We start from the raw sequence: 25611 nt of genomic DNA, 5'->3' as shown, positions 1-25611 counted from the left end.
TGAACAAAGGAAACATTTTTACTTAGATTTTTATGGAAAATTACACGAGTACCAGAGGTTCCACTGTAGCTTTTTATTTTAAAGGAGACCTGTTTTACTTTTTCTCTGTATAAATGTTATTACAATGTTGCATTCTCGTGTTAATCGACGCCAACGCATCAGATAAGGAGGTTTGCACATTTGGAAGTGAGCCCTGAAAGCAGCTTTAGATGGCTCAGAATGCTGTTTTAGTAACACTATACACTGACGATCAAAAGCTGGACTTCCTTTTATGGGCATGCCCAGACACAAGCTATGTGTGTATAGAGCGTTAATAAAGCAGAGGGAGTGTGACCAGGCGTGATTTGGGGAGGGTCAGACTGTTTCGGTGGAAGGCAGGAAACCCATGGAAGAGGTGCTGGAGTCTGAAAGATCAAGAAAGCCTTCTATGCAGGTTATCATGTGTGGCTGCTCTATAGGAGTCAGAACACAATACAAAGGCCCAAAATGAGTATAGTAGGTCACCTTTAGGCGGCACGGCGGTCTAGTGGTTAGCGCGCAGACCTCACAGCTAGGAGACCAGGGTTCAATTCCACCCTTGGGTATCTCTGTGTGGAGTTTGCATGTTCTCCCCGTGCATGCGTGAGTTTTCCCCGGGTTTCCTCCCACGTTCCAAAAACATGCTAGGTTAATTGGCCACTCCAAAATTGTCCATAGGTATGAATGTGAGTGTGAATGATTGTTTGTCTATATGTGCCCTGTGATTGGCTGGCGACCAGTCCAGGGTGTACCCCGCCTCTCGCCCGAAGACAGCTGGGATAGGCTCCAGCACCCCCCGCGTGAGGAAAAAGCGGTAGAAAATGAATGAATGAATGAATGAGGTCACCTTTAAGGATGAAGGTGTGTTTTTTGTCGCTGCAGAGAGATTTTTCAACACCCTCACTCATTTTGCAATAATGCTTATATTATATTCCTGACTTGTTTGGCCTTGACAGATGTCCAAGGTCTAAGTTACTGTACATCAGTTGGAGCACATACCTGATACCAGATTCAGGGATTTTGATTATTTTTGCCACATTCTGCAATTTTGTTGTCTACCCAAATCCATTTGTTGTTTGTCTGAAAGATTTATCATGCTGTCTAATCCTTGTGTTCAGATCAAAGCAACCGATATATTCTGCATTATCACTGTCAAGACTTTTCTATCAGCAATTCAACATATCTTCCATTATGTCATATATCACTCTTGTTTTTTTGGTTTTTTTAACCGACTCCTGCATCATGCATAATATAATACGCCCAAAACTAAATTATAGCCTTTCCAAACATTTCAAGCACATTTCAGAAACTTAATTTTAAATTATTCAAGAACCACTGCAGGCCTGGGTTTTATGCCAGCTGCGTTCTGGCAGTATTTTAATTATGATGTCTTCGCCATTACTTTCTTCCAAACAGCCTTTTTTTCAGGCTAAAACGGCCTGACTTGTTTGGCCAAAATGCCAATTCAGTGTGTCTTATTTTACTGTGTACATTCCACAGGAAACATTATAGGAGAGAACACAGTGGTATTGGCAAGACCTTTACCATACGATACATGTCACAATACTTCAGTTACGATATGATCAAGTATTGCGATACAGTAATCACTCGTTTATCACGGTTAATTTGTTCCAGACCTGACTGCAAGTGGTTTTCTGTGAAGTAGATTCCAGATTCCATACTTAGAATTGAAATATTTTTGTAGACTGGTTTGACCTTTCACATGTGTTTTTTAACATTATGAGACGAAAACAATCTCCACTACAGTCACCTTTACGCACATATTACACAATATAGTGCACATAATTGGACTAAAAAAAGCAGTTTAAGGCATCTGTGCTCCTATAAATGTGTTCCCTAGAGAAGTTGAGTACTAGGCTAACAGGAAGTGGTTCAGATTTGAGTTTCAGCTTGGTGTGGGTTACGGCCACAACATGAGCTGACCACACTGGTCTATGCATGTGAAAACATTTTCGGTAGAGATCGTAGGTGCAAATTGGCAGCCACGTTTCTGTCAGGCAGCTGTGACTACAGATGTACATTACCACTACCAGGGTGCCTTGAAAAACGCTATTTAAAGTCTAATTATTTACCATAGTTTATTTCTCAACCCTTGTGTTGAATTCCCTTTTCAGTCTTGCCTCCGGTACACTATAATAACTGCTTACAAATGATCCTGCTTCCCACAATACTACAATGAAATATGACCTAAATATAGTTGCCTTAATTGTACATATTAGGTGGCCTCCTGCTGACAAGCGCGAGGAGAAAACAATGTCACCTTACAGATACAGCATGCTTCAGGGGTGGGAGTCATGCAGCTAAACAATCGTCAAGGGATTTTTTTATTGTCGTCTATTTTTCTGCCTTCAAATTGCACAAGCCTCGTTTTTATGTATTTGGTATTTTCACCTGCAGTCTGAATAGGGTTGTAGTACAATCAGGATATTCATTCTGTCGTTTGTTCATGGCTGAATTACCCTTGAGCAAGACATAACATCTCCAGCATTTTGTCAAATGTTTGTAAAACCAAAATAGAGTTTTCTCGAATATGTCTCTTCGAAACCATAGGTCGCGACACTTTTTTGGGTGCAAAACACTGTCTCTCACTAAAAACTGGCCACAGGTGATTTGTTCCGCCTGTTCACTATTTTTCATGAATTTTGCAGTAAATTAAATCAGATGACTTGTTACATTTTTAATATTACTACTCTTCCCGCATGGTTGAGGTGGGCCAGGCTTGAGGAGTGACATGTGGCAAAGGGAGGAAGGGAACAAGGGTTTGCTTTAATTGGATTTCTCGTAATATTATTCATTGTTTGAGTGGGGTATACGGAGGAATTGCACAATGAAGACAGTACTTTAGGGCCTGCTGTCACACTATGAATATTCATGGTTTACACTGCCAAAAGCAATTTATTGTCGCTAACTCTTGAGTCTTTGGGGCCATACATAGGTAGAACTGCAGGTATGTGACAGCATTAAAAAGCCATTGCATTAAACTAAAACAGTGTCTGCAGTGTTACGTGGACACATTGTAGATGGCACTGCCATTCATTTGATTTGTTTGGGTTCATGTTCTTTTACACTGTTTGCACAATTATTGGGCAGAAAAAAAATCCATATTATAATCCCAGCAATTTCAAAATGCACACCTGCACACATTGTACTGTCTGTTTGGGGTGGCCAACACACAATGTCATTGATCCGTCAGTGACCTGTGATTTCCATTTCCAAATTTCACACACTGGAGGTGAAGACTAGAGCTGCAACAATTCATTAACAAATTGCCAATTCATTGATAATCCAATTCATCGACAACAACTATATTTTGGCATTCAATTAATAATTTTTAATCAGCTTTGACTTTGGAAAACAGTGATCAACATACTGAATTGGTTCATCTCAGGCAGGGGTGGTTAAAGTACGGCTCAGGGGCCACATCCAATCCCACGAGCGTTTGAATCCGGCCCGCCAGTTGCTTACAAAGTATTTAAACTTCAACATAAAAGCTGTGAATATGACTTGCAAATAGTCAAAAACAATCTGAGACAACCTTTTGATGGTTTAAGTCATATGCAGACAACTACCAGGGAACTAATGGTGGTTTTAATAGTTCATATTATACGTATATCACATCTTTTATTCGGGTACATTTCAGTTGTCTTGTTCAGTAAAAAACAAAAAGAAACAAAAAAACACCTGTAAAATTCAGTTTAATTTGATGTTTAAATTGCTTCTGAGAAATTGGTTGGTCACACTCCCAAGTGCTCATGAGGACTTTCAGATAACTGCCGAATCCAACTTTATATGATTTTATAAATGGCGTAGGAGTTGATAGTGTTACATTCTACAACACTGGTAACGTGTAATGTGGTTTTTACACAGTACAGTCTTAACCAATCAAATAAACGCTTCTCATTGCCTTTAGATTTGCAGGGCCCACTGGACTGTGCATCAGAGGCCACAATACACCATGTAAATCACCTCTTTTTCTGACAGTCACATTAAACACAGCAGCAGGCTAATCCAGGCATTGTGCTTGTGATCCACCTGCATTCATTCTGTCATCACCAAATAGGAGAACCTTTGATATATACGTATTATGGTATCGCTTTCTCATTCTCCTTGAGAAAAAATGAACAGTAAAAAAAAAACATCCTACAGCCAGTCTACCAAATGACCAAATTGGCAAACGACCACTGCCTGGGGTGTGCAACCCTCTGCCACCTTTGTGCTACGCCACAAAATCATATCCTTTAATGTTTTCTGTACAGGCATGACTGATGAATAACAATAAACTTGCCTTTTTGTGGTAGTACACATGCATTATAACAAGCCTAATTTGATCACCATTTGCACCTTAGTCCTTGGACTCTGATATTAAACATGCAGATCTGGATAAACATATGCTAATGCAAGTTGTTAAAAACAAGCATACACCTATCCCACAATCACAAAACATTAGCACATTTTCATCTCCTTTTGTAAGAGGTGTGCTGCAAATGAATTGCAGATTACACATCCCAAAAATCATTTTTAAAAGATTTCTATGCAATATACAGACCTGATCAAAATCTTAAGACCTACTTGAAAAACAGCTAGACTTTTTTCACATTTGGATCTTAATGAGGTTTTATGTAGCGCTACAGTATGCAAAAGAAAGAAGGGGGAGTGTGACAAAAAGCATTTGATAACAATTAAACTGAAATAGGCTGTTTATCAGCTGATCAAAAGTATAAGACGGTCACTCAAAAAACTGGTTGAATGATTTGGTGCTCCTCTGCTTTTGTCTGCCAGGGAGCAGCTGTTTCTGCCTGAGCCGATCACTCAACAGCAACGCAGGAACTGTGTGCATGCGTGTTTGTGTAGCTGATGGTGATTAATTCTTAGCATGTTTGTCTTCGAAAGAAGCTGCATCGTTTATCTTTGTCTGATCAGCCTCTTTTCATCAACCTCACTCCATCTTCTTCTCTCCAATCTTTTGGCTTTGCCTGTATCCTAAATCATCTAGAAAATCATTACTCCCCCATTAAGGCCTGAAACAACACTAGTGCGTGTGTGTGTGTGTGCATGCGTGTGCATGTGACCGCGTGTGCAAGTGTCACCTGTCTAAAGTCATTTAATATTCTAAAGACAGAAACCTCCTTTAATTATCCACTAATCATGCTTTTAATTACCTGCCACACTCACATCCATCACACACGCTTGATTCTTCACGTGCCCACACACATGCTATCATTGGAAATAGTTCTTCATCTATCGACACAACAGAGGGAGAGCCATCCATTTTCTTCCGCTTTCTTCAGGGTCCAGGCCACGGGGGTTGGAAAAATTCTTAAGGGCCGAAAATGAATGTGACATTCATGGCCATGATGTACATTTCTGACCACAACTACTGTATATGTGCATGGTATATTTACTTACTCACATCGCTCTCAGCATTTTGTTTGATAAGGTCCGTGAGGCGGGCCAACTCAATGCTTTTTTCCAAATACAGTAAAGTCTCGTTATATTGATATTCTCGGGAGTCGGAAAAAATACCGATATAACCGGACTATCCATATATCCGATCCTGCGCCGAACTGCATTAAAAGTGGGCGGATCTTTGATATGGCATGTCATTTTCTCCTTGAGTTCATGGATTGCGTATCTAGCATGCTTTTGTACTACAATAAATTTTGTACTACAGTAAATAAAAATAAACTTACGCTGTAATGATAGGTTACCGGGACATAATTCACCCCGGAACGCTGTAGTGTAGGGAAGGTGTTGCCACCCGGAGGGGTAGGCGCGAGGGACGGGGGTTTTCCGCTTCCTGTTGTGGCTTTCATGTCTTTCATGCCTTTACGTAGCAAGAGAGTGCAAGTTAATGTTGGCAAGAAAAATAAAGTTTTCTCCCAAATTCGACACTCCGCCTCAGACTCCAGTTCTTCGGCGCTTCAATGCATTAAATAAAAACGTCTTACACTTTTTTAATGACTATTTCTTTTCTAAAATTCAATCTTCTTCTGCTTCCTCTTTTCACCTTTTAACACAAACGATTCAATATTCTTTAACATTTCTAAACAATCTGATGCATTTTCTCTCGACTCTAAGTAACCTCGTAATGCAACGCTTGTGTCTTCGTTGGAATAGGTGTGTATGCTATGTCAGTTGGTTCTTCTGTTGCAGGCATGTGTTTGGCCAGCTATGTGGGGCAGGTTGAGCATGACCTGTGAACCAGGAAGTGCGGGAATCGGTGTGTGTGCTGCGCTCTGGTGGTGGAAGTGTGAAAAATAAAGTTGACCGGAAGCAGCCGTTCGCCGTGTTCTTTTTTGGTATTGAAATCCTTAAGCAAAGATTGATTTAAGCTGCTTTTGTATCGATATAAGCAGACCAAATTGGCTGGGGGGAGATGAAAAGGGCATCGTAGTAACCGGATTATCATAATAACGGAACTAATTATATCATAAAAGAATAGAAATTTGCCGGGAAATGAAAATAGTATCGTAATAAGCAGTAATTCGTTATAACCGATATCGATATAACGAGACTTTACTGTATGTCCAAGGGCCGGATGAAATTGCATCATGGGCCGGATTTGGCCCCCGGGCCTGAGTTTAACACATGTGACCTAAGCAATAAACTTGCGGCCCTTTAAGAAAATCTTTCTCTTTGACTTTGAGGAATCATAGTGTACTTACAATGTACAATGTTGTCAATATGATCATAAGCAGAGAACCGAATAATACTTTGTGATCTGTTGCCAAATCTAACCATGTGTTAATGCGGCTTTCCATCACCGTATTCTAATTTCCCTGCTTTTCGTCTTGTGTTATGATGCATTGTGCTCTTGTGCGGTTTTCTAAGCAGTTAATTATGTGAGATCAGAAACACACAACCTCTCACATAACACTTATTTCGAAGGCATGCACAACATGGTTAACGTCCCTGTCAATTTTTACACCGGTAATTTTGCTGAGGTTGTTAATGCAGAGCATGTGGCGCATGGCAGTTTTACTGCCTGTTTAACATGGACGTCGACTTGCCATCACAAGCGCGGAAGTAAGATTTTGTCACCGTAGTTAAACAGAGGTGCACGTAAGGACATACCAGTCATATACAAATATAAAGAGGTTGTATTCTTATGACTGGTATTGTTCAAGAGTCTTAAAGGCCGCACAAGCATAAATACCTGCAATTTTGCCTCTGTGCAGTTCACTGACAATTAAGGGGCTCTTTTTTGGCCAATGCACCACACCTCCATCCATCCATTTTCTATGCCGCTTATCCTCACTTGGGTTGCGGGGGTATGCTGGAGCCTATTCCAGGCGGGGTGCACCCTGGACTGGTCGCCAGCCAATCACAGGGCACATATAGACAAACAACCATTCACACTCACATTCATACCTATATGACAATTTGGAGTCACCAATTAACCTAGCATGTTTTTGGAATGTGGGGGGGGGGGGTTGAAAACTGGATTACTGGAAAACCCACGCATGCACAGGGAGAGCATGCAAACACCAAACAGAAATGTCCATGCGGAGAATCTAACCCACACCTATGCCACATTTTTAATCTATGGGTTTGTTATTCCACTGGCTGTGTTGTTCGTACTACATTACTACTATTACTACTATTACTACTATTACTACTATTACTACTATTACTACTATTACTACTATTTCTAGTACGATCATTTCTGTCTCCAGGCCAATTACCCACTTAGCTTGAGCTATCCTCTTCATCACACAGCAGTCCAGCTTTTCAACACGCTTTGGTGATAGTAGATGTCCAAGCAGAAGCTACATTTGATCAGACGTGTAAGAGATAGCTTCTACTTCACTCATACACGTCATTACTTCCTGAAGCTGCACTCTATGCATAAAAGAGAATGTATTTTTTAAACCATAAAAATCTACATCCTTGTACAGGCCGCAGGACTTCAAAGCATGACAAAAAGTATTAGTTTATACACTGGAAATTATGGGGGTTTTTAATCGGACAGCAAGGTCTTTTCCACAGCCATTCCATTTGGTATGCATTAGGGATGGTCCGACTGATCAGTATTTGTTTGTCCAATCAGTATCGGCCAATTTCCGATCCTAATTTCCAACACCTTCTATTTTGATATAAATGGGATCTAACCAAGAGAGGCTAGATCCTGGATTTTACTAAACTGAATAACCAATCGTGACTCCAATGCAACATTGGGAACTGATTTTGAAGCGCGTATGAGGTGCCTTTTCTCAAAGAAAGTTTGTTTAGGGTTTACTGCTCCAAACAGTACTGTAGACTCATTTCTTGCTTTGTTGTTTTGAAAATTGTAAACACAACTGTCAAACGGGGCAGCTTTTGCCGAAAGAGCGGGCCAGCGTGAATGATGCATTGACTTGAAAAGATGTTGCTGCAGGCTTTGTACATCCAGAAGAGTGAGCGTGTGCACGTGTGTGTTTGTGTGGGTGTGAGGCCACAAAGTAATGCAGATTAAAATGTTTTTGCCTCTGGGCAGAATACTTGTTTCCGTTGCATTGATTTCTAATTACTGCAGTGGCAAGTTTATCACTTAAAAACTCTTGTTGTTTTGAGAAGAAGCTTCAAGATGGTTTGGTGTTCATAACAAAGCAGATGCATGTTATCGCTGCATTCATTGTGACGGTAAATAAAATGTTCATGTGTTAAATGCAAAAATCCTTCCATTTATTGTTATTATTTCAGAAATTGATGCCTCTGTCTGTAGTCTAGGAAGACCGTTGTAATTCCAATCGCACTATTAATAGAAGTTATTGTCATACATATAATTAGACAGCATGTGTGGAACAGCGTTCTTATTTAAAAGTTAGAAGTGTGTTGTGTGTGTCTGTTGCCGATTAAGCTGCACCAGCATGCTCTGCTAAACTAAGCTAACCAAGCTAGCATCCATTCATGCTTTTAAGTTTTTTTGCCAACTTTTGCCGGTGTTACAGGTTGTCGTTTCAACATGTTTAGTTTGGGAGGGATACTTCCCCACACATGTTACTTCTCCTCATGATGACCGCATTTCTTTCACAGTATGCCAATTTTTATGAGATTCCGTGTTTAACAGTAGATTCTGTTTTTATTCGTCAATTCTGCCATTCCACTAACTAACGATTGATTTTTTTTTATGAATCGTGGTGATTATCTTAATTGCTATGGAGTGATTGCATTATGTGATTGCTATGTTGCATGTATGCACGCGTTTGTGTCTGTATTTATCCTCCTCATCCTCCCCTGGCAATCTCCTCGCTCCACACATCCTTCTTTATGGTCGTGCAAGTTCCACAGTTTGTGCTTAATGCATGTCCATTCTGCCCTGAGGGAGGTCGCTCCCATGGCAAGCAGTTACAGTGCCCCTCCAGTGAAACAGATGCTGTCAACGTGTCACGATGTGAATTTCACCAGACTCATTGATTTGCTGTCCTCTCCTTCCAAATGCACCATCAGTTCCTTTTGGTGTGTCTGACTCTGACAGACTGACACGTTAGCTGCGGGTCCCCCTGTATAGTCAGCATCATCATTTGAGATCACGTAGAACGGTAGTCTAATGGCTGGGTTCCCAAAATGGAGTACTCACAAGGAGAACAGAGCAGAAAAGAAACATTGCATAAAGTTGTTTTGTATATAGTACCAGTTTTAGTGGAGCTGTGAAATATGATGTATTCAAATGTAACTTCAACTATCAAGTTCATTCATTCATTTTCTACCGCTTATCCTCACGAGGGTCACGGGGGGGGGGGGGGGGTGCTGGAGCCTATCCCAGCTGTCTTCGGGCGGAAGGCGGGGTACACCCTGGACTGGTCGCCAGCCAATCACAGGGCACATATAGACAAACAACCATTCACACTCATATTCATACCTATAGACAATTTGGAGTCGCCAATTAACCTAGCATGTTTTTGGAATGTGGGAGGAAACCAGAGTACCCACAGAAAACCCACGCATGCACGGGGAGAACATGTAAACTCCACACAGATATGTCCGAGGGTGGAATCGAACTCGTGTCTCCTAGCTGTGTAGCCTTTCAAGTTAATTAAGATAAAATAAAAAGGTGTTTTAAGTGTGCGGGAGTAGGTGCCTAAAGGGGTACATGACTGTAAAAAGTTTGGGAACCACTGGTCTAAAGGCTTTGATGGAGAGGAGCAGATGTAATGGTGCCTACTGCCATCCCCAGGTGTATTATGACTCTCTGTGGCAGGCAGGGGAACAATTGCGCCTCAAAGATAAATGTCTTGACTTTTAATGGAAATTAGAAAAGCAGTTGTGGGATAAAACGAGAACTATTTTCTAAGTCTAACTTGATCATTCAGCTCCCACTGTCAGTTTGTTATAAGGATACTCACGGAGAGAGTTATTTTCTTCGCCCCTGTGGACTCGGTATTTGCATTAAGGAACTGCTAGATACTTCAGTCCATTTGTTTACGTGCGCTTTAGTGAAAAAGACACTCAGACTGAGTGAGTGTTTGATGGACAGACAAGGAGGGAGCTCTCCACTGCGTGTGTAGTAAATTGGAAGCACACATACTGTAATTAGTGCTAATTACGATAATAGCCTTTTGTCTAGACACCCATCCACCTTCAACAGTGACTCGCCTGAATGCACACACACACACACAGCCAGCAAGCTGACTTGTTAGACAGATGTACTACTTTTACATTGCAGGTTTAACGTACAACCTTGAAGCACATATCTTTTTCTGTGTGCATTCAACCCCTGAAACGCCGCAGAGGCAAAAAAAGAGGCCAGTCATGGACCTCCTATTGCTGAATAAACAGTAGTGAGGAAAGTCTCTTCCTTGTATGTTTATGCCGTATGAAGACTTCACTTCCTGACACGTTCACCTTTTGACTGCTTGGCTCTGCTTTACTGTTCTATTGCCTTTTCACTCTTGCATTTGCTCTGCCTTGTCCCACACAATATTTGGCTGAATGTGCTGTTGAATTAATGTAGTGTACAAGTGTTTTGCTCTTTTTTGATACATGCACTGTAATTTTTTAGTGACCCGCACTGTTTGGTTGACCTGGAATAACACTTCCTGCATTTTTGTACACCGCTCACATTTCATGAATTATTTTTTTTTATTACAACATATCTTCTTAAGAGACAACACTTTAGAAATTAAGCTTCAATATAATCTAAAGTAGTCAATAGAGGTCCCTCGATATCGGTTGATCGCAAAGTATTGGATTATATTCATTCATTCATTCATTTTCTACTGCTTTTTCCTCACGAGGGTCGCGGAGGGTGCTGGTGCCTATCCCAGCTGTCTTTGGGCGAGAGGCGGGGTACACCCTGGACTGGTCGCCAGCCAATCACAGGGCACATATAGACAAACAACCATTCACACTCACATTCATACCTATGGACAATTTGGAGTCACCAATTCACCTAGCATGTTTTTGGAATGTGGGAGGAAACCGGAGTACCCGGAGAAAACCCACGCATGCACGGGGAGTATTGGATTATATCTGCATCTAAAATTCCCAACATCAGGACTCAGAAGCAGGCTTCCGGAGTCCATGAGATCTCAACAGAGTGTACTCACATTTTTAGTAAAGAGTAGGAGTAATATTAGCAGTATTAGTATTAGCAGTGTTTTGTTTTTCTTAAAAAGACGTTGCATTCAAGTGCAAAACTTGTCATGCACACGTTTCTGGTGGTGGCACAGAACCGGTGAAGTTTATTACGACCAACCTCATCACATATTTGAATCGGTGTAAAACAAAATGGTGTGAGAATTCCCAAGGGACAACAAAAAGTCATTGGTTATAATCGCAAAGAGCCAGCTCAGTTTTAAACGGTTGATTGAGCGCCTTGAACCTTGCTGCATTAAGTCTAGTGGCTTGATAAAACTACTTGATATGTATCAAGAAGTGGAGTCGTCTAGGGAATGAGGCCTACTCAAGTTACTGATCTAGATAGCTAGTTTATTCAACTCAATTGGTATTATTTCTTTTATTATTATTATGATTTGTATTATTGATCTTATTTTGTGTGCTTTACTATTGTGTGTTGCTATAAATGTGTTTCCTGTAGAGTAGCAGAGTGGCGAATGGTCAGGAAGTGGGTTCAGAGTTGCGTTTTACCTTAGTGTGGGTTAAGCCCAGAACAGTAGAAAGTTCTTAGAGATTTTTCTTAGGGATCAGTGTGTCTGTTGTTTACCTAGAGTCAGAGCCTGTTTTTTCAGCGATCAGTTCTGGTCTATGAATGCATCTTTTCAACGCCATATTTGAACGCCATTTACCCATTTTTACATAACATTTGCCTAAATATGCATTTTTTTTCCTAATATTAGAATGCATTCAACCACAGAGCAGCATGATTTACTATTCAATATAAAAATGGTGGTAGAGTAAATGCACCTGCTGATGTACCATAAATAAAGTTGTGTGAGCACTTGGTGGTTTTGGGATCATGTCAAATCCTGCCTCTCTGCTCCCTATAGTACTCACCTCGCCGTCAACAAGAATCCTCAGTAAACATGAAAGTAATGTTAAATGTTCAATTATCCGTTAATTTCTGTTATAGTAATTTCACATTGTTGTCTCAAAGAATTATTTTTGTCGTATTTTGAAGGGCCTGGAACAAATTATTTGGATTAACATTATTTCCTGTGATAAAAATGTCTTCACTTCTCATATGTTTCAGTTTTTTTCTAAACATTTGAAACTGATTAATAATGATTAATAACCTACTATTTAATTATATATGCAAGTTTTCATTCTTATAGCTTTGTCTCTTCAGAAAACTGAGAAAAATGGTTGTTGAAATTTGAAGGGTGTACTCATTTTTGTGCGATACTACACTAATTGATAACCGACATTACTCTGCTGGCATTCATTTCCTTTTTCTTTTTCCAATATGTAGCCTATGATTTGATTTACCAGAAATGTTTTCAACTGTGGGTGTGCTGTCTGGTCAGGCTTGCCTCTGTCTGTTGTATACTGTACATTATGCTGAGTGGTGAAGAATGAGTCCTGTGACCAGAGGACCGAATCGATGGCCCCCTTTCGTCTATGCTATTATCAGGGTGCATGTATGAGCATGCCCTTGTGGGTGTGTGTGGAAAGCACTAATAGTCTCTAATGGTGTGGTCACTGTTTTAAAGGGGTTAAAAGCAGAGGGGGGGAAATATCTAATGCAGGTAAAAATGTATATGCAATATTAAATACCTAACTGGGAAGCAAACTAGTCATAGTAATTGTGCTTTCTGTCTCACAGTATGTTTAGACATTTTGTGTGACAAAATATAACAGCCTTTCGGATGATGCATATAGTTCAAGACAACCATACTTACAACAATCTTACAACCATACCAACCACTCTTACAAGCATACTTACAACCATGCATACAATATGTCAACATACTTTTTAATGAATGCATCTCAAACAGAAAAAAGGAAACGCTGCATCCTGAGTTGTCATTGGACAATGATGGTTATGCACAATGTGTGTGTGTGTGTTGGTGTTTCTGCCAATTTGTGTGTTTTATTGGCAGCGGTATCTGGAAGAGTCACAGAGTGACGGCACTGAGGTCACCCCCTCTATGGCGGTGTGACAGTCTGAAGGAGCTCTAAAGGTGATTGAGGAAGAACGCCCGGTGATTTAGTCACTGCATTAATTTCAAGTCGCAAACCTGCAGAGTGTGTAGGGTGGAAGGTAGTAAAATGTTTTCTGACTCAGTGAAGGGGGCTGTTAAAATATGCCACAAACACATCAGGGTTCATTACTGCTGTAACCTTTACCATATTTCTTTCTTTCTCCCTTTCTCCCTCCATTTATTGGTCTCATTTGCAGTCACATATAAGAGCTATATTTCTTTGGTGGAAAAAAAGTGAAGATTTATGAAGCAGAACTAAGACGTAAACACAAGACTTGGATATGTTAACAAAGTGTGAGGATGGATTGGAATGTTTTTTATTTATTTTTTTGTATGGGACCCAAACCTGCTGAAAAGAAAAAAAACATAATAAAATTGTAATATTACGATTTCAAAATGTTTAAATAATATTATTAAAATATATTGCAACAGCTTCACATTACATTATCATGATGAACCATCACATTTGGGATATCACTGACAATAATTCACTAATTGCTGTGGCTCTAAATTATCATTATTACCTGTTTCTCCTTGTATACAAAACTGTGATGAGACCAGCCATGTTGTTTGGTCTAGAGACAGTGCCACTGACGAAAAGACAGGAAGGAGAACTGGAGGTAGCAGAGATGAGGATGCCGGGGTTCACATTGGGAGTGACCAGGATGGATAGGATCAGTAAGGAGTACATCAGAGGGACATTACATGTTAGTGCCTTGGAGATAAAGTCAGAGAGGCCAGACTGAGATGGTTGGGACATGTCCAGAGGAGAGATAGTGAATATATTGGTAGAAGGATGCTGCGTTTAGAAGGCCAGGTAGGAGGCGTAGAGGAAGACCAAAGAGGAGGTTTATGGATGTAGTGAAGGAGGACATGAGTGTAGTTGGTGTGAGAGGGACAGGTTTGGATGGAGGAGATTGATTTGCTGTGGCGACCTCAAAGCAAAAGAAGAAGACCTGTTCCTTCTTTTTTTTTTTAAATAATAGAACCTAATTCTTGAAACATTGCAACTTTTTAATAATCCTAATAGTATTACATATCATATATTACAAAAAAACATGTATTTAATCTCTAATTCAGTCATTTAGTTTTTCAAAAATAACTACACTGTGGCAATTACTGTGTGGGGTTTTCTCTATTGAGGACATTGTCTTTAACCTTGGGGTGACCTATCGCCCAACATCAGCTCATCAAAGCTTCCAGGATGGAAACCGGTATAAACTAATGACCACCGGTGGAAATGGGATTGCAGTTTTGTACATCATAACCTGATTATAAAGCTTTGTATTCCCAACTAGTGAGTTCAGTGGGCATACATGCTTCCCTGTTATCATTGTTAAAGGCCCAGATCAAGACAGACCCCCCCCCCCCCATGCCTTTTAAATAGTTGATGCACATTTTCAATGCATTGGCACTCTTCTATTATTTCCTCTCATTTGGTTCAGTTCCAGATGGCTTATTACAGAAATGTGCAGTTGTTGTGTGGATGCTTTGTTTTTTTCTCCTTTGTTCATAATGAGATATACAGTAAGGCGCATAGAAATATTGTTTTTTTTAAGTGTTTGAGGGATTCTTTTTGAACGAGGAGCATGTCAGTCAGCAAGAGTGAAACTACGCTGTCAGTGCCTATGAAAACAATGTTTGGGAGTGAAACAAGGAAAGAGAGAAAGGTGAGAAGAAATGCAAACAAAAAGGTTTCAATATGTGACTCTATCCTAGCTATCAGTATAATTCTTCACTCGTCTCAGCGGTCGTCATCCATGCATGTACACACTGTGGAACACGTACGCATTCTACGTTTTCTGGGAAAGCTGTTCTGTGATCCAAATGTATAACTTTTCTAAATGCATATTGATTTGTTCAGCAAAACACTTTACTAAAGTGGACCCACAAACTAACCAAAACCATTTTCCTGAACACAGAAAACCGACTCAAGGGATGAAGTGGGCGGAAAGTCACCATTGATTCAATACACTGCTGATAGGCATGTCATACAACTTTGTTTAAAAAAAATCTAACCCTTTAGCATTGACATTATCGGTTGTCAATTATCTGAATTAATCAATCGATCTTATTAGAACCAGCTTTTTTCATTTGGTCTGAGGCAGTGGGATTACTTTTTGTACTGTGAGAAAAAAAACACGATACCATGATGAAATTAAGGTTTCCTCTGCAGCAAGCGCAACCTCGAAACAAATATTTTGAAAAGATGATTGTTGACGCCAACATGTTTTCATAGAGCGGCAAGATTAAAAAGTGCTAAGCAAATATGCTGTAAAAGCAAATCTTCAACCCCGGGCTGTGTTAACAATGACTCCATTTAAGCTATTCCTGGAAAATCACTAAAGCAGTTGCTGCGGAGCTCCTGCCAGCACAGTGTCACAACCTCCTGGCAGTAATCCCCGAGTCACTCTTGTTTTGTTTAGACTGTTTAATCCCATTGCAAAAACAGATATATCATATGTTCCAAAACATGTTACTGTGTGTTGTTGGACTACATTGTCAGTTTGCCCCTAAATGGTAATGGTAATGGTTTCATTTATTTGAACATGCGTACAAGTTACATTGGAGTACATCACATATTACAATTCACAGTTCCACATGTCCAAAAGGAATAGGAAGCTTATTTAATCCTAGCCCACATCCCTTTTACATCACTTTTATAGCGCTTTTCCACCGCCAAGGTCCTCGAAGCGTTTTCGCACCTACTGATGACGCAGCATCAGGAAAAACAGCAGGGTCAGTATTTTGCCCAAGAACACTTCACAGATGGACAGAAGGATGAAGGATTGAACCTGCAACCTCCAGGTTGGAAGACCAACCATTCTACCAACCGAGTCATGCCGCCTCAGATCATTAAATTTACGATGAGGATTTGTATGTTTTCAGCGGCATTGTGGGTTATCCCAACTGATTCCATCTTTTCTGGGGTGTCTGCGGTTATTTTCCCATATCTCCACACAAGATAGGAGATAAGATAAGATATGCCTTTATTCGGCCCTCAGTGGAGAAATTTGCATTGCACAGCAGCAAGAGTACAGAATCAGTTAAGCAGTACAAAATACACAATATAGAAAAATAAACAATATAAACAACCCAAGTATTAGCAAAATCAACAGTTTTCCCCAGAGTTATATACAATACAGTATGTAGATAATATGAAACGAGATGAGATATATGACCAGTCTATACACTGAGATCTTGCTAGTGAGTTAATATGAGGCAATATGGAAATACTTCACATAGAACTTAGTATATTGCATTTAATTGCATTTCAGATATACAATACATGAGATGTAGTAATACCAGGGAGCATTAGAGAGGGGTTTTTGATCGAGCTTGGGGGAGGGCAGAGAGGGGGCAGTTTTACCAGTTTTACTCACACAAAGCTATTCATACCATGTTGGACTTGGGCACGAGTCCTCCTCCCTCCTCAGGTCCCCACTGCGCTACGCTCACGGTACCTGTCCATCATAGTACCAGACTAAAAGTGTGAACACACCCTAAGAACTGACAAAGAGTGCTGAAATGAGTAATTCTATTACTGAGCGATGTTGCAAGAGTGCTTGTGCATGTGCATGTAATCGTGCCATGCCCTGGCCCACCTCTTCTAGTCGTGCCAAAGGAGAGGAAGTCGGCCGTGCTTGGATGCGGATGAGTGTGCTCACAGGAGCCAAATGTGAGAAGTGGGCCAAAATATGTTACATTGGGCTAGTATGAGTCCAAGGCTGAATTCTTTGCAAATTATTTTTGCTAAATCTTAGTTAATGGAGAATGACAAACAAATGGAGTCTTACAAACTACAAAAATAGCAGGTTATTGCAAGTTAACACTGTGATTTAGTTTAGTTTGCAGGTTCTATGATGAAACATACACTCACATTCCCGAGCAGATATGAACCGTTAACAATCAATCACAGTCCAACAGAGGATTTATTCATGGCCACTCAATCACACCAAGGTAAACACTTGCTCTTATAGCCTCAAGGAGCGGTGAATTGTCTCTGTTGTCTCAGTGCCTGAGTAAGGTGTGCGTTTATGTCCACCCAATGTGCGGGTACTTGTCTAGCGGTAACTTTTTTAGAGGTGTCGCTGCCAAAAAGCTTGCTGGCTGAACTCGGTTTGCACTGTCAATGCCTCCCTGTGGTCGACAAGTGTGCTTTAAGGAAGCGGCACGCTGCCTATCAGAGATGGAGAAAGAGGGCAGAAAGGGCCACCGTGGGTTCTGTTGGCAGGAGAGTAAATCCCCCAAGCCTAGACTGTTCACAAATGTACTTATAAATAAATAAATAAATAAAAACACTCATGCATGCACTGACTTTATCACTTATCCTCTGGCCTAAAACATTTGTGTGCTAATTAGCTCTTGGCACATATAAGGGTATGTGTGTGTGCATGTGTAAACACCCACAAGTGTTGAAGGAAATTAGTTTCTTAATGAAAGACCAGTCTGGCTTTGGTTTGAAGAAGTTGGGGAGGGAGGGGCAGTGAGAGAGGGGGTGGAAGTGAGAGAGATAGAGATAGAGAAAGAGAGAGAATTGACAGTGAAATTGGAAAGCAATGTAATGCAAGGAATGTTTTTCATGTTCTTGATTGTAATATTTCAATTTTCTCTCTGGTGATGGAACTGTCAGACATACACATGCACACCAAGCAATATTCCACACACGATGTTGTCTCAAATTTATATGCAGTATGGTACCGTTTAATTACATTGAAAAAGAAAAGAAAAGAGCTGAGTAGCATTTTTAATTTGTATTGTTCTTTTACTTCAGTTCAACATTCAAATTCATCTTTTCCTTTAGGAAATACAATGGTACCTTGCTGAGCATCATTAATACATTCCAGAAGGTCTGACTCGAACGGAAACGTACGCTAAGCCATTTTTCCCTTAAGGAATAATGGACACATTGTCCCTCACCACGTTAGGTTTGAATTTCGTGGCTTCACTCGATCGTGTTTTTTCAAGCATAAAAATTAACTACAATACAAATAAGACACATTCAGAATGGCTGACATAATTTTTTTTATCTTTACTAGTCACTCGGTGTCAGGAATAGGAAGTAGAACTGGAGGTAGCAGAGATGAAGATGCTGAGGTTATCATTGGGAGTGACCAGGATGGATAGGATCAGGAACAAGTACATCAGAGGGACATTACATGTTAGAGGCCTTGGAAATAAAGTCAGAGAGGCCAGACTGAGATGGTTGGGACATGTCCAGAGGAGAGATAGTGAATATATTGGTAGAAGGATGCTGCGTTTAGGAGGCCAGGTAGGAGGCGTAGAGGAGGACCAAAGAGGAGGTTTATGGATGTAGCAAAGAAGGACATGAGTGTAGTTGGTGTGAGAGAGACAGGGTTGGATTGAGGAGCTTGATTTGCTGTGGCGACCCCTGAAGGGAAAAGCCCAAAAAGAAAGAAGAAGTTTGGTGAGACAGCCAATTGACAGATTGACAGGACAACAGGCTTTTATTGCAGCTTTGAATTAACAGGCACAGGCATCTCTCATTAAAAATCCTAATAAAAAACACAGGCTACAGTTGAGGTCGTAACACACGGTAAGATGAAACTCTGAACTCTGAACCCCCAACGCCACTTCCTGTCCGCCACTCACTCTGCGCACCCAAGGAACACATATAACACAACACACACACATGCTCAAGTCTCTATTATATTGGGTAATATATGGGTAAATGTGATTATATAGTTGTTGGTTGTTGGCAAGATTGTAAACATGTTTTCGACGCTGTAACTACAAAAATATTAAATTTTTAATAAGAAATCCTACTTTGTGGAAAAGTACTTATCACAGTTGGATCTGGAACCAATTAACCGCAGAACAAATAAATGAGGAATTACTGTAAATCAAGATAATCCATTTCAGAGAGCCAAAAATTGCAACACAAAACATGTTTTTATAGTTGAGATATTTCCTGAATTTAATAATAGTGTTTCCATCGTGGCATGGCTGCAAAATAACCCAAAGAGAAAGTTGTAAGTTGCAGCAGTTCAACAAGAAGGTGATATCAGTGTTGATTTCAATGCCAGTTTGTATCTTTGGCAAGAACATATTCATACATTTTATTTGTATTTGTTTTTTATATGCATTAGTAGCCGCAAGTTAACTGCTAACAAGGATATTTTGTGATAAAAATACATGAAGAACATAGTTGGACTGTGTATTGGCTGTGTATTAATAACACTCCAAGACACATGCTATATTGTGCACTAACCGGAAAATGTAAACAGAAAAACACAATTTAGATATTGAGTATCTCTTTGTGGTAAATCATTTGATAAACATCTAGATACATGGGTTAAGATCCTATTTATATTTTAAAAACAGAAACTAATATACAGTTATAAATCCCAGTTTTAGCATGTTTTAATGCGAGCAGAGACGTGTCCCAGTTTGTTCGACGGTCCTTGGGTGCAGCATCTAATTTTTATGCTAACGCTACAATGCGAAAGCTACAAAGTCTTGAAGTAACCTCTTTTCTTAACAAACTTTGGACTGTCCAGTCTCTATTTCCGCATCGGATTCGGAATCCAACAAATATGGCTGTATGTTAAAGCCAACATTTTAAAAAGCTAAGTTACTGTTTATTATCAACTCCTATACCTTTAGCTAGCAGCACAACACCGGAAGTCCTTCTAAGTACTTTGGAGTGTGACTAACCACAGTGGAGTGGGTGTAAATGGAGGCGGGCCATACATTAAAACAGACTGTTTTCACAGGAAGCACGAAATCCAAAGAAATACAGCTGAGTAGGTGCAGATTCTGGAAGAACTAGAAAGCTGTGTATGCTGGTTATCGTGTGTCGCTGCTCTATCGGAGTCCACAACTCAATACAAAGGGAAAATGAGCATAATAAGTCCCCTTTAACCATCCCTCCATCCACTTTCTATGCCGCCTATCCTTACTAATGACACAGGATAAAATAACACAACCCACACTTCTTGGTCGACATGTAGGTTGAGCAATACTACATCTATTTTGTAATATCGGTACTGTCATCAATATGTGCTGTGTACCATGTACTGCATGTTAGCCAGCATCTGCTGTATAAAATTAATGTATATAATTTATATTCAAGTAAGTGTATTGCTCATATTATTCTTAGCAGCCAGACTCCTATGTTGCGGTTTGCCATCAATGGTACACACAAACACAACGCAAAAAAGGGCACTTCACTTCAAATTGTCTGACTGCATATGATAACGCTGAGGCAAAGACTGTATGACCACCCTCGAGCTAAAAGAAAGAGGACCATTCTGTTATTGTTTTTTTGAAATAATGAATTGAGGTGCTCTAATCTCTGTTGCTGGAGCTACTGCAGAAGCATTGGCACATTTCATTTTATTTTCTCTTGATAAGACGTATGTTCATTTAATGGGAAATCAAGCCTGAGCGCGACCCCCAAACGAGGAAGTCGAATGCATACAAAATCCATACAGTAATTTCACATACAAATGGCACATTTAAATGGAAAAATGCAAATGAGGGGGAAATTACACTAAAATGAACAAGTTCTTTTTACCATTAATGTTCTATCTTAATTGGTCTTGCTGCATTCTGAGACTAGTGTGCATAGCTCATCCACATTAGAATGTTAATAACTCCATGTAGGCAAATTCTCTCAGACTTCCCGGCCCTCGTTCCTCCCGCCGACTCTTACATGTGACAGACAAGAGCAAGACCGTGGTCCTTGTCTACTAATCAGCATCTGCTGAATAAAAACACTGAAATGAAATGGGCAGGCCAGTGCCGTTTATGGGGTTAGCAGTGGTAAATAGCATTACAGACCCCTTACAGTAAAGTTGCATCATGCACGTCATCTGTCGAGAGCACATACCGTTACATTTAAACAGAGATATGGTTGAGTGTGAGTACATGTAGTGGCATGCAAACACACTCTCACAAGTAAAATATCCGGCAACGGGTTGAGGCTTTGCTCTTGAGGATGTTCTCCTGGGAAATCACTGTGAATAAAATTAGACTTGAGGAATTTTGTATTTCTCTGTGTGTGTGTGTGTGTGTGTGTGTGTTGGTCCTGAGTGTATGTCAAACTTCTTGTTATATGGTGGGTGAAGTCTTCTCTGTTCATCTGTCCTCTTCGGTTTCCTATTGTGGAGGATCACTCTGTGATTCGTTCTCTGCTTGTACATGAAAAGATTAGATTAACTCTCATTTAGAAATGTTCTGAATTGGATTGGATGAGCCGGATACTCGTACTTATATGTATTATTCCATGAAGTCATCATAAAATATAAGAATTGTGGATAGGAAATGTGTTTGAGGGCACAGTCATGTTTGTAAATCCCATTTTGATGTTTCAGATCAGGCCGACTGACTGTTAATCATATTGTAAAACCCTTTGTAAATTATTTGGTCGGTTCTTCCTTTGTCAATCAAGCAAATTTGACATATTGCGTTGCCACTTCTAGCGCTATTCCTAAGTTTTCAAGCTGCAATAACATAATGGCAACACACACAGCCCTGTGAATTGTCACCAGGAGATGTGTAGCTATCATCAGAGGTTTTCTAGCCTCTATTTTGGAGTTTCAATAATGCCCTTCACAAGGTGCTGAAGATTGTCGGGTACCCTTCACACTCACTTTGGAAATTCCTCAATCTCTTGATGACAATAACATTTTCTCTGGTAGTATTACTGGCACTACAAATCCCCCATTTATGTACAGTGCGTTAAACTCACAGCTTCATTTGATTTTAAATATTTAAGTAGCTCTTTTTGCATTGCAAAATATATGCTTCTTTCGACTCCTCTTGAGTATGTGCAAAAGTAACCATGTGGTGTTCCTTAATGTGAGTTGTTAAAGGGGACCCACAGTATTATGCTCATTTTTGTGGCCCTTTGTACTGAGCTTTGGACTCCTATTGAGCAGTTACACACGATGACCCACACAAAAAGCTTTCTAGAGCTTCCAGAATATGCACCTATTAAAGCCGCATTTCCTTAGCTTTCCAAAACGGTTTTAATGTATTCCACCCATGATCCTTGGCTGGAGGCGGCCTGTGGATGGAATACATTAAAACAGACCATTTTCGAGGGAAGCACAAAATCCAAAGAAATACAGCTGGAATAGGTACAGATTCTGGAAGAGTGAGAAAGTTTTCTGTGCTTTTTATCGTGTGAAGTCCACAGCTCAATACAAAGGGCCTATCCCAGCTGTCTTCGGGTGAGAGGCGGGGTACACCCTAGACTGGTCGCCAGCCAATCACAGGGCACATATAGACAAACAACCATTCACACTCACATTCATACCTATGGACAATTTGGAGTTGCCAATTAACATAGCATGTTTGTGGAATGTGGGAGGAAACCTGAGTACTCGGAGAAAACCCACGCATGCACGGGGAGAACATAATAATAATAATAATAATAATAAATTTTATTTGTATAGCGCTTTTCAAGATACTCAAAGACACTTTACAAAAGAATGAAGTTGAATAAAACAAGTAAACAGAATAAAAGACACACCAAAATAACATACAGAGATGGCCGAGGAATTGAACTCGGGTCTCCTAGCTGTGAGGCCTGCATGCTAACCACCCTCCGCCGTGCATCCACCTTACCATACAGTTGCAGACAAAAAACACTCAGGGTTTGTCGCACGCACAATGCAGCTAAAGCTAGCCTACAGTCATACTTTTCTTCAAAACTTGTATATACACACACAATATTCAGTTTTATGCACACTGCATATCTTATCCCACAAGATGGGTTATTCATATGGCCTAAAATCTTGAGTGTGTCTCTCAGGGTCTTACTCTCGGAACACAGTGCACACAGAATAAATAAGAATGTCATCACATAGTGCTTTAATATGTTTTATTCTCACTTTTCTCATATTGATCTTGTCTTTCTGCTAGCATGTTAAAGAATGTTGAGTTTTCCAGTCAGCCTCGGAACACCAGTTGCATCAATAAACCATCAACTTGTGTTTCCTGACCAGAGGCACCCGTTCCCAGAATGACAGGTTTAAACAGGGTGAAAAATCTCCACTCTGGTGTCTCTAAGCATCAACCTCCAGGACACCTATACCCATGTGTACCTATGTGTGCATTTGCTTATTGTGCGCTTTGCTTGTGGTATTCATTGCGGCATGTTTATAGGGAAATGGGGAAATTACACTGGATCAGCATAGAGATGAACACAACACAACCAACGCCTGAAATCTCTTCCTTCCCTTTTTTGGCACTTGTATGCTTCGCCTGCTGTGATTTCTGAATGTTACAAATAGTGCCCTCGCCATAGTCTTAGTCGAAACAATGTCCTTGATGTTTTTGGTGAGGATATAGTCGTTTTTTTGCCTTTAACATCCTCACCTTTCTCCCTCTCTTATGTGTGCCTCACAGAACAATCACATTGAATAATCAACTGGTCATTCTGGCAACCACAACTGCAGATGCCGGACGTTACCACGTGGAGGCGGTGAACGAGATGACTGGAGATAACGTGACCAGTCCAGCCATCTACTTGAGCATCTCAGGTAAGAAAAATAGATAGACTTTGTGGTTTTGTTGTTTTTTTCAGTGAAGATGATGTGTTTTGTTTGTTGTCATTTTGGAACAGTTTTCATGTAGGTATAAGTTCCAGACTTTTTTTTCACACCCCGCGGCTTAAACAATGAATCGACTAATTTCTGAAGTTGCTGCAAATATCACATTTGGAGGTTTTGTGCCCCAATCATGTTTTGATCTGACAAATCTTAAGTAAGTTTGATTAAGCGTAGAATTACCAAAGACCCAGCTTGGGCTGCGGCAGCTGCTAAACTACTATTAAAAAAGGGCATCTCATGTCTCATCATCAGAGATGAGTGACTGGTTGGCAGCATTGCAAAGTTTATCATGTGTCTTTGTGTAAATATCCCATGTCACAAAAGGGACACGTGTGGTTTATAAACAGGTGCTGCCTGTAGAGTATATGTATTAGGGATCGACCGATTTTTTGGGGGGGCCGATACCGATTTTTTCCCATCACCCTTAGCCGATGGCTGATTTTGCTTGGGTCGATATTTGTGGCCGATACTGCTTTTGATCCCTCAATTTACATGAAAAAATGACCATGATAGCAAATATTACAGGTCTCATGTGTAAACAAATATTTATTGAAATATAAACACTGAACACAGCAGGATTCAGCTTAAACACACATTTAAACGGCATTATCAACTTTAAAAGGAATAAATATTCAACCATGTGCAAAACATTTCTGTCGTAGTTGAAATTTATCTAGCATTGATGTGATGACTGCTCCTCCGCAGCGTGACGCGCAACCCCCCCCCCCCCCCCCCACACACACACACAAACACATCACACTGACACAATTTAGTACGATATATAAAACATTTCTCTCATCGTTTAAGTTCGTGCACGATAAAGACCTCTCATAAGCAGACACGGCTGCTCTAATTCCTTCTGTGCGTGTGTGTGTGTGTGCGTGCGTGCTCAGAGAGAGCGCACACACATAACACGACACGTATTTAAAGTTGCATAGTTGGTTCATTCTTGTTCTGCTCAAGTAATGAGAGTACTTTTATTCGTCTGTTGCGTTGGTATGTGATGTTTTTGGGCTTTCTTGTTCTCACACCATGACATAAACTGTTATGTCTAGCGATCCCCAGTGAATTGTGATGGGCTTAGTAAAGTGTTAAAAGCAAGCTAATTCTATTACTTGTGAAAACGCGCCCTTGATGTGATTCAACAGTGAGGGCGGGGTACCGTGACTACGTGTGTTGCGGGGTCCTCTGTGTTGCCTCGGCGGATGCCTGACTGTAAATCATGCGGTGGAAAAATACATCGGCGAACCCACGCGCGTATCGGTCGATACCGGTACAAGGAAAAAACGCAAATATCGGCCCGATATATTGACCGGCCGATGTATCGGTCGATCCTTAATATGTATATATACTATTTATTATCACATACTACAGTATTAATTGGCCCTGTACCCTAGAAACCGCCC

At 40.4% G+C, this 25611-nt stretch overlaps 1 protein-coding gene across 3 annotated transcripts in view; it reads left to right on the top strand.

Annotated features, from left to right (window-relative positions):
• The window catches only part of sdk1b (sidekick cell adhesion molecule 1b), a 264413-nt gene that overhangs the window by 109146 nt on the left and 129656 nt on the right, over positions 1-25611 (top strand). For all 3 annotated transcript variants that reach the window (XM_058079948.2, XM_058079957.2, XM_078793365.1), the window contains one exon: positions 24003-24136. In XM_058079948.2, coding sequence (XP_057935931.2) covers positions 24003-24136 — 134 coding nt within the window. The remainder of the gene's footprint in view (positions 1-24002; positions 24137-25611) is intronic.

The sequence above is a fragment of the Doryrhamphus excisus genome, linkage group LG9 (assembly GCF_037039965.1).
Source record: "Doryrhamphus excisus strain RoL-2023G ecotype Guam linkage group LG9, RoL_Dexc_Guam_v1.1, whole genome shotgun sequence".
Classification (NCBI taxonomy): Eukaryota; Metazoa; Chordata; class Actinopteri; order Syngnathiformes; family Syngnathidae; genus Doryrhamphus; species Doryrhamphus excisus.
Note: the sequence above shows the minus strand (reverse complement) of the source record. Positions and strands in the feature narration are given on the sequence as shown.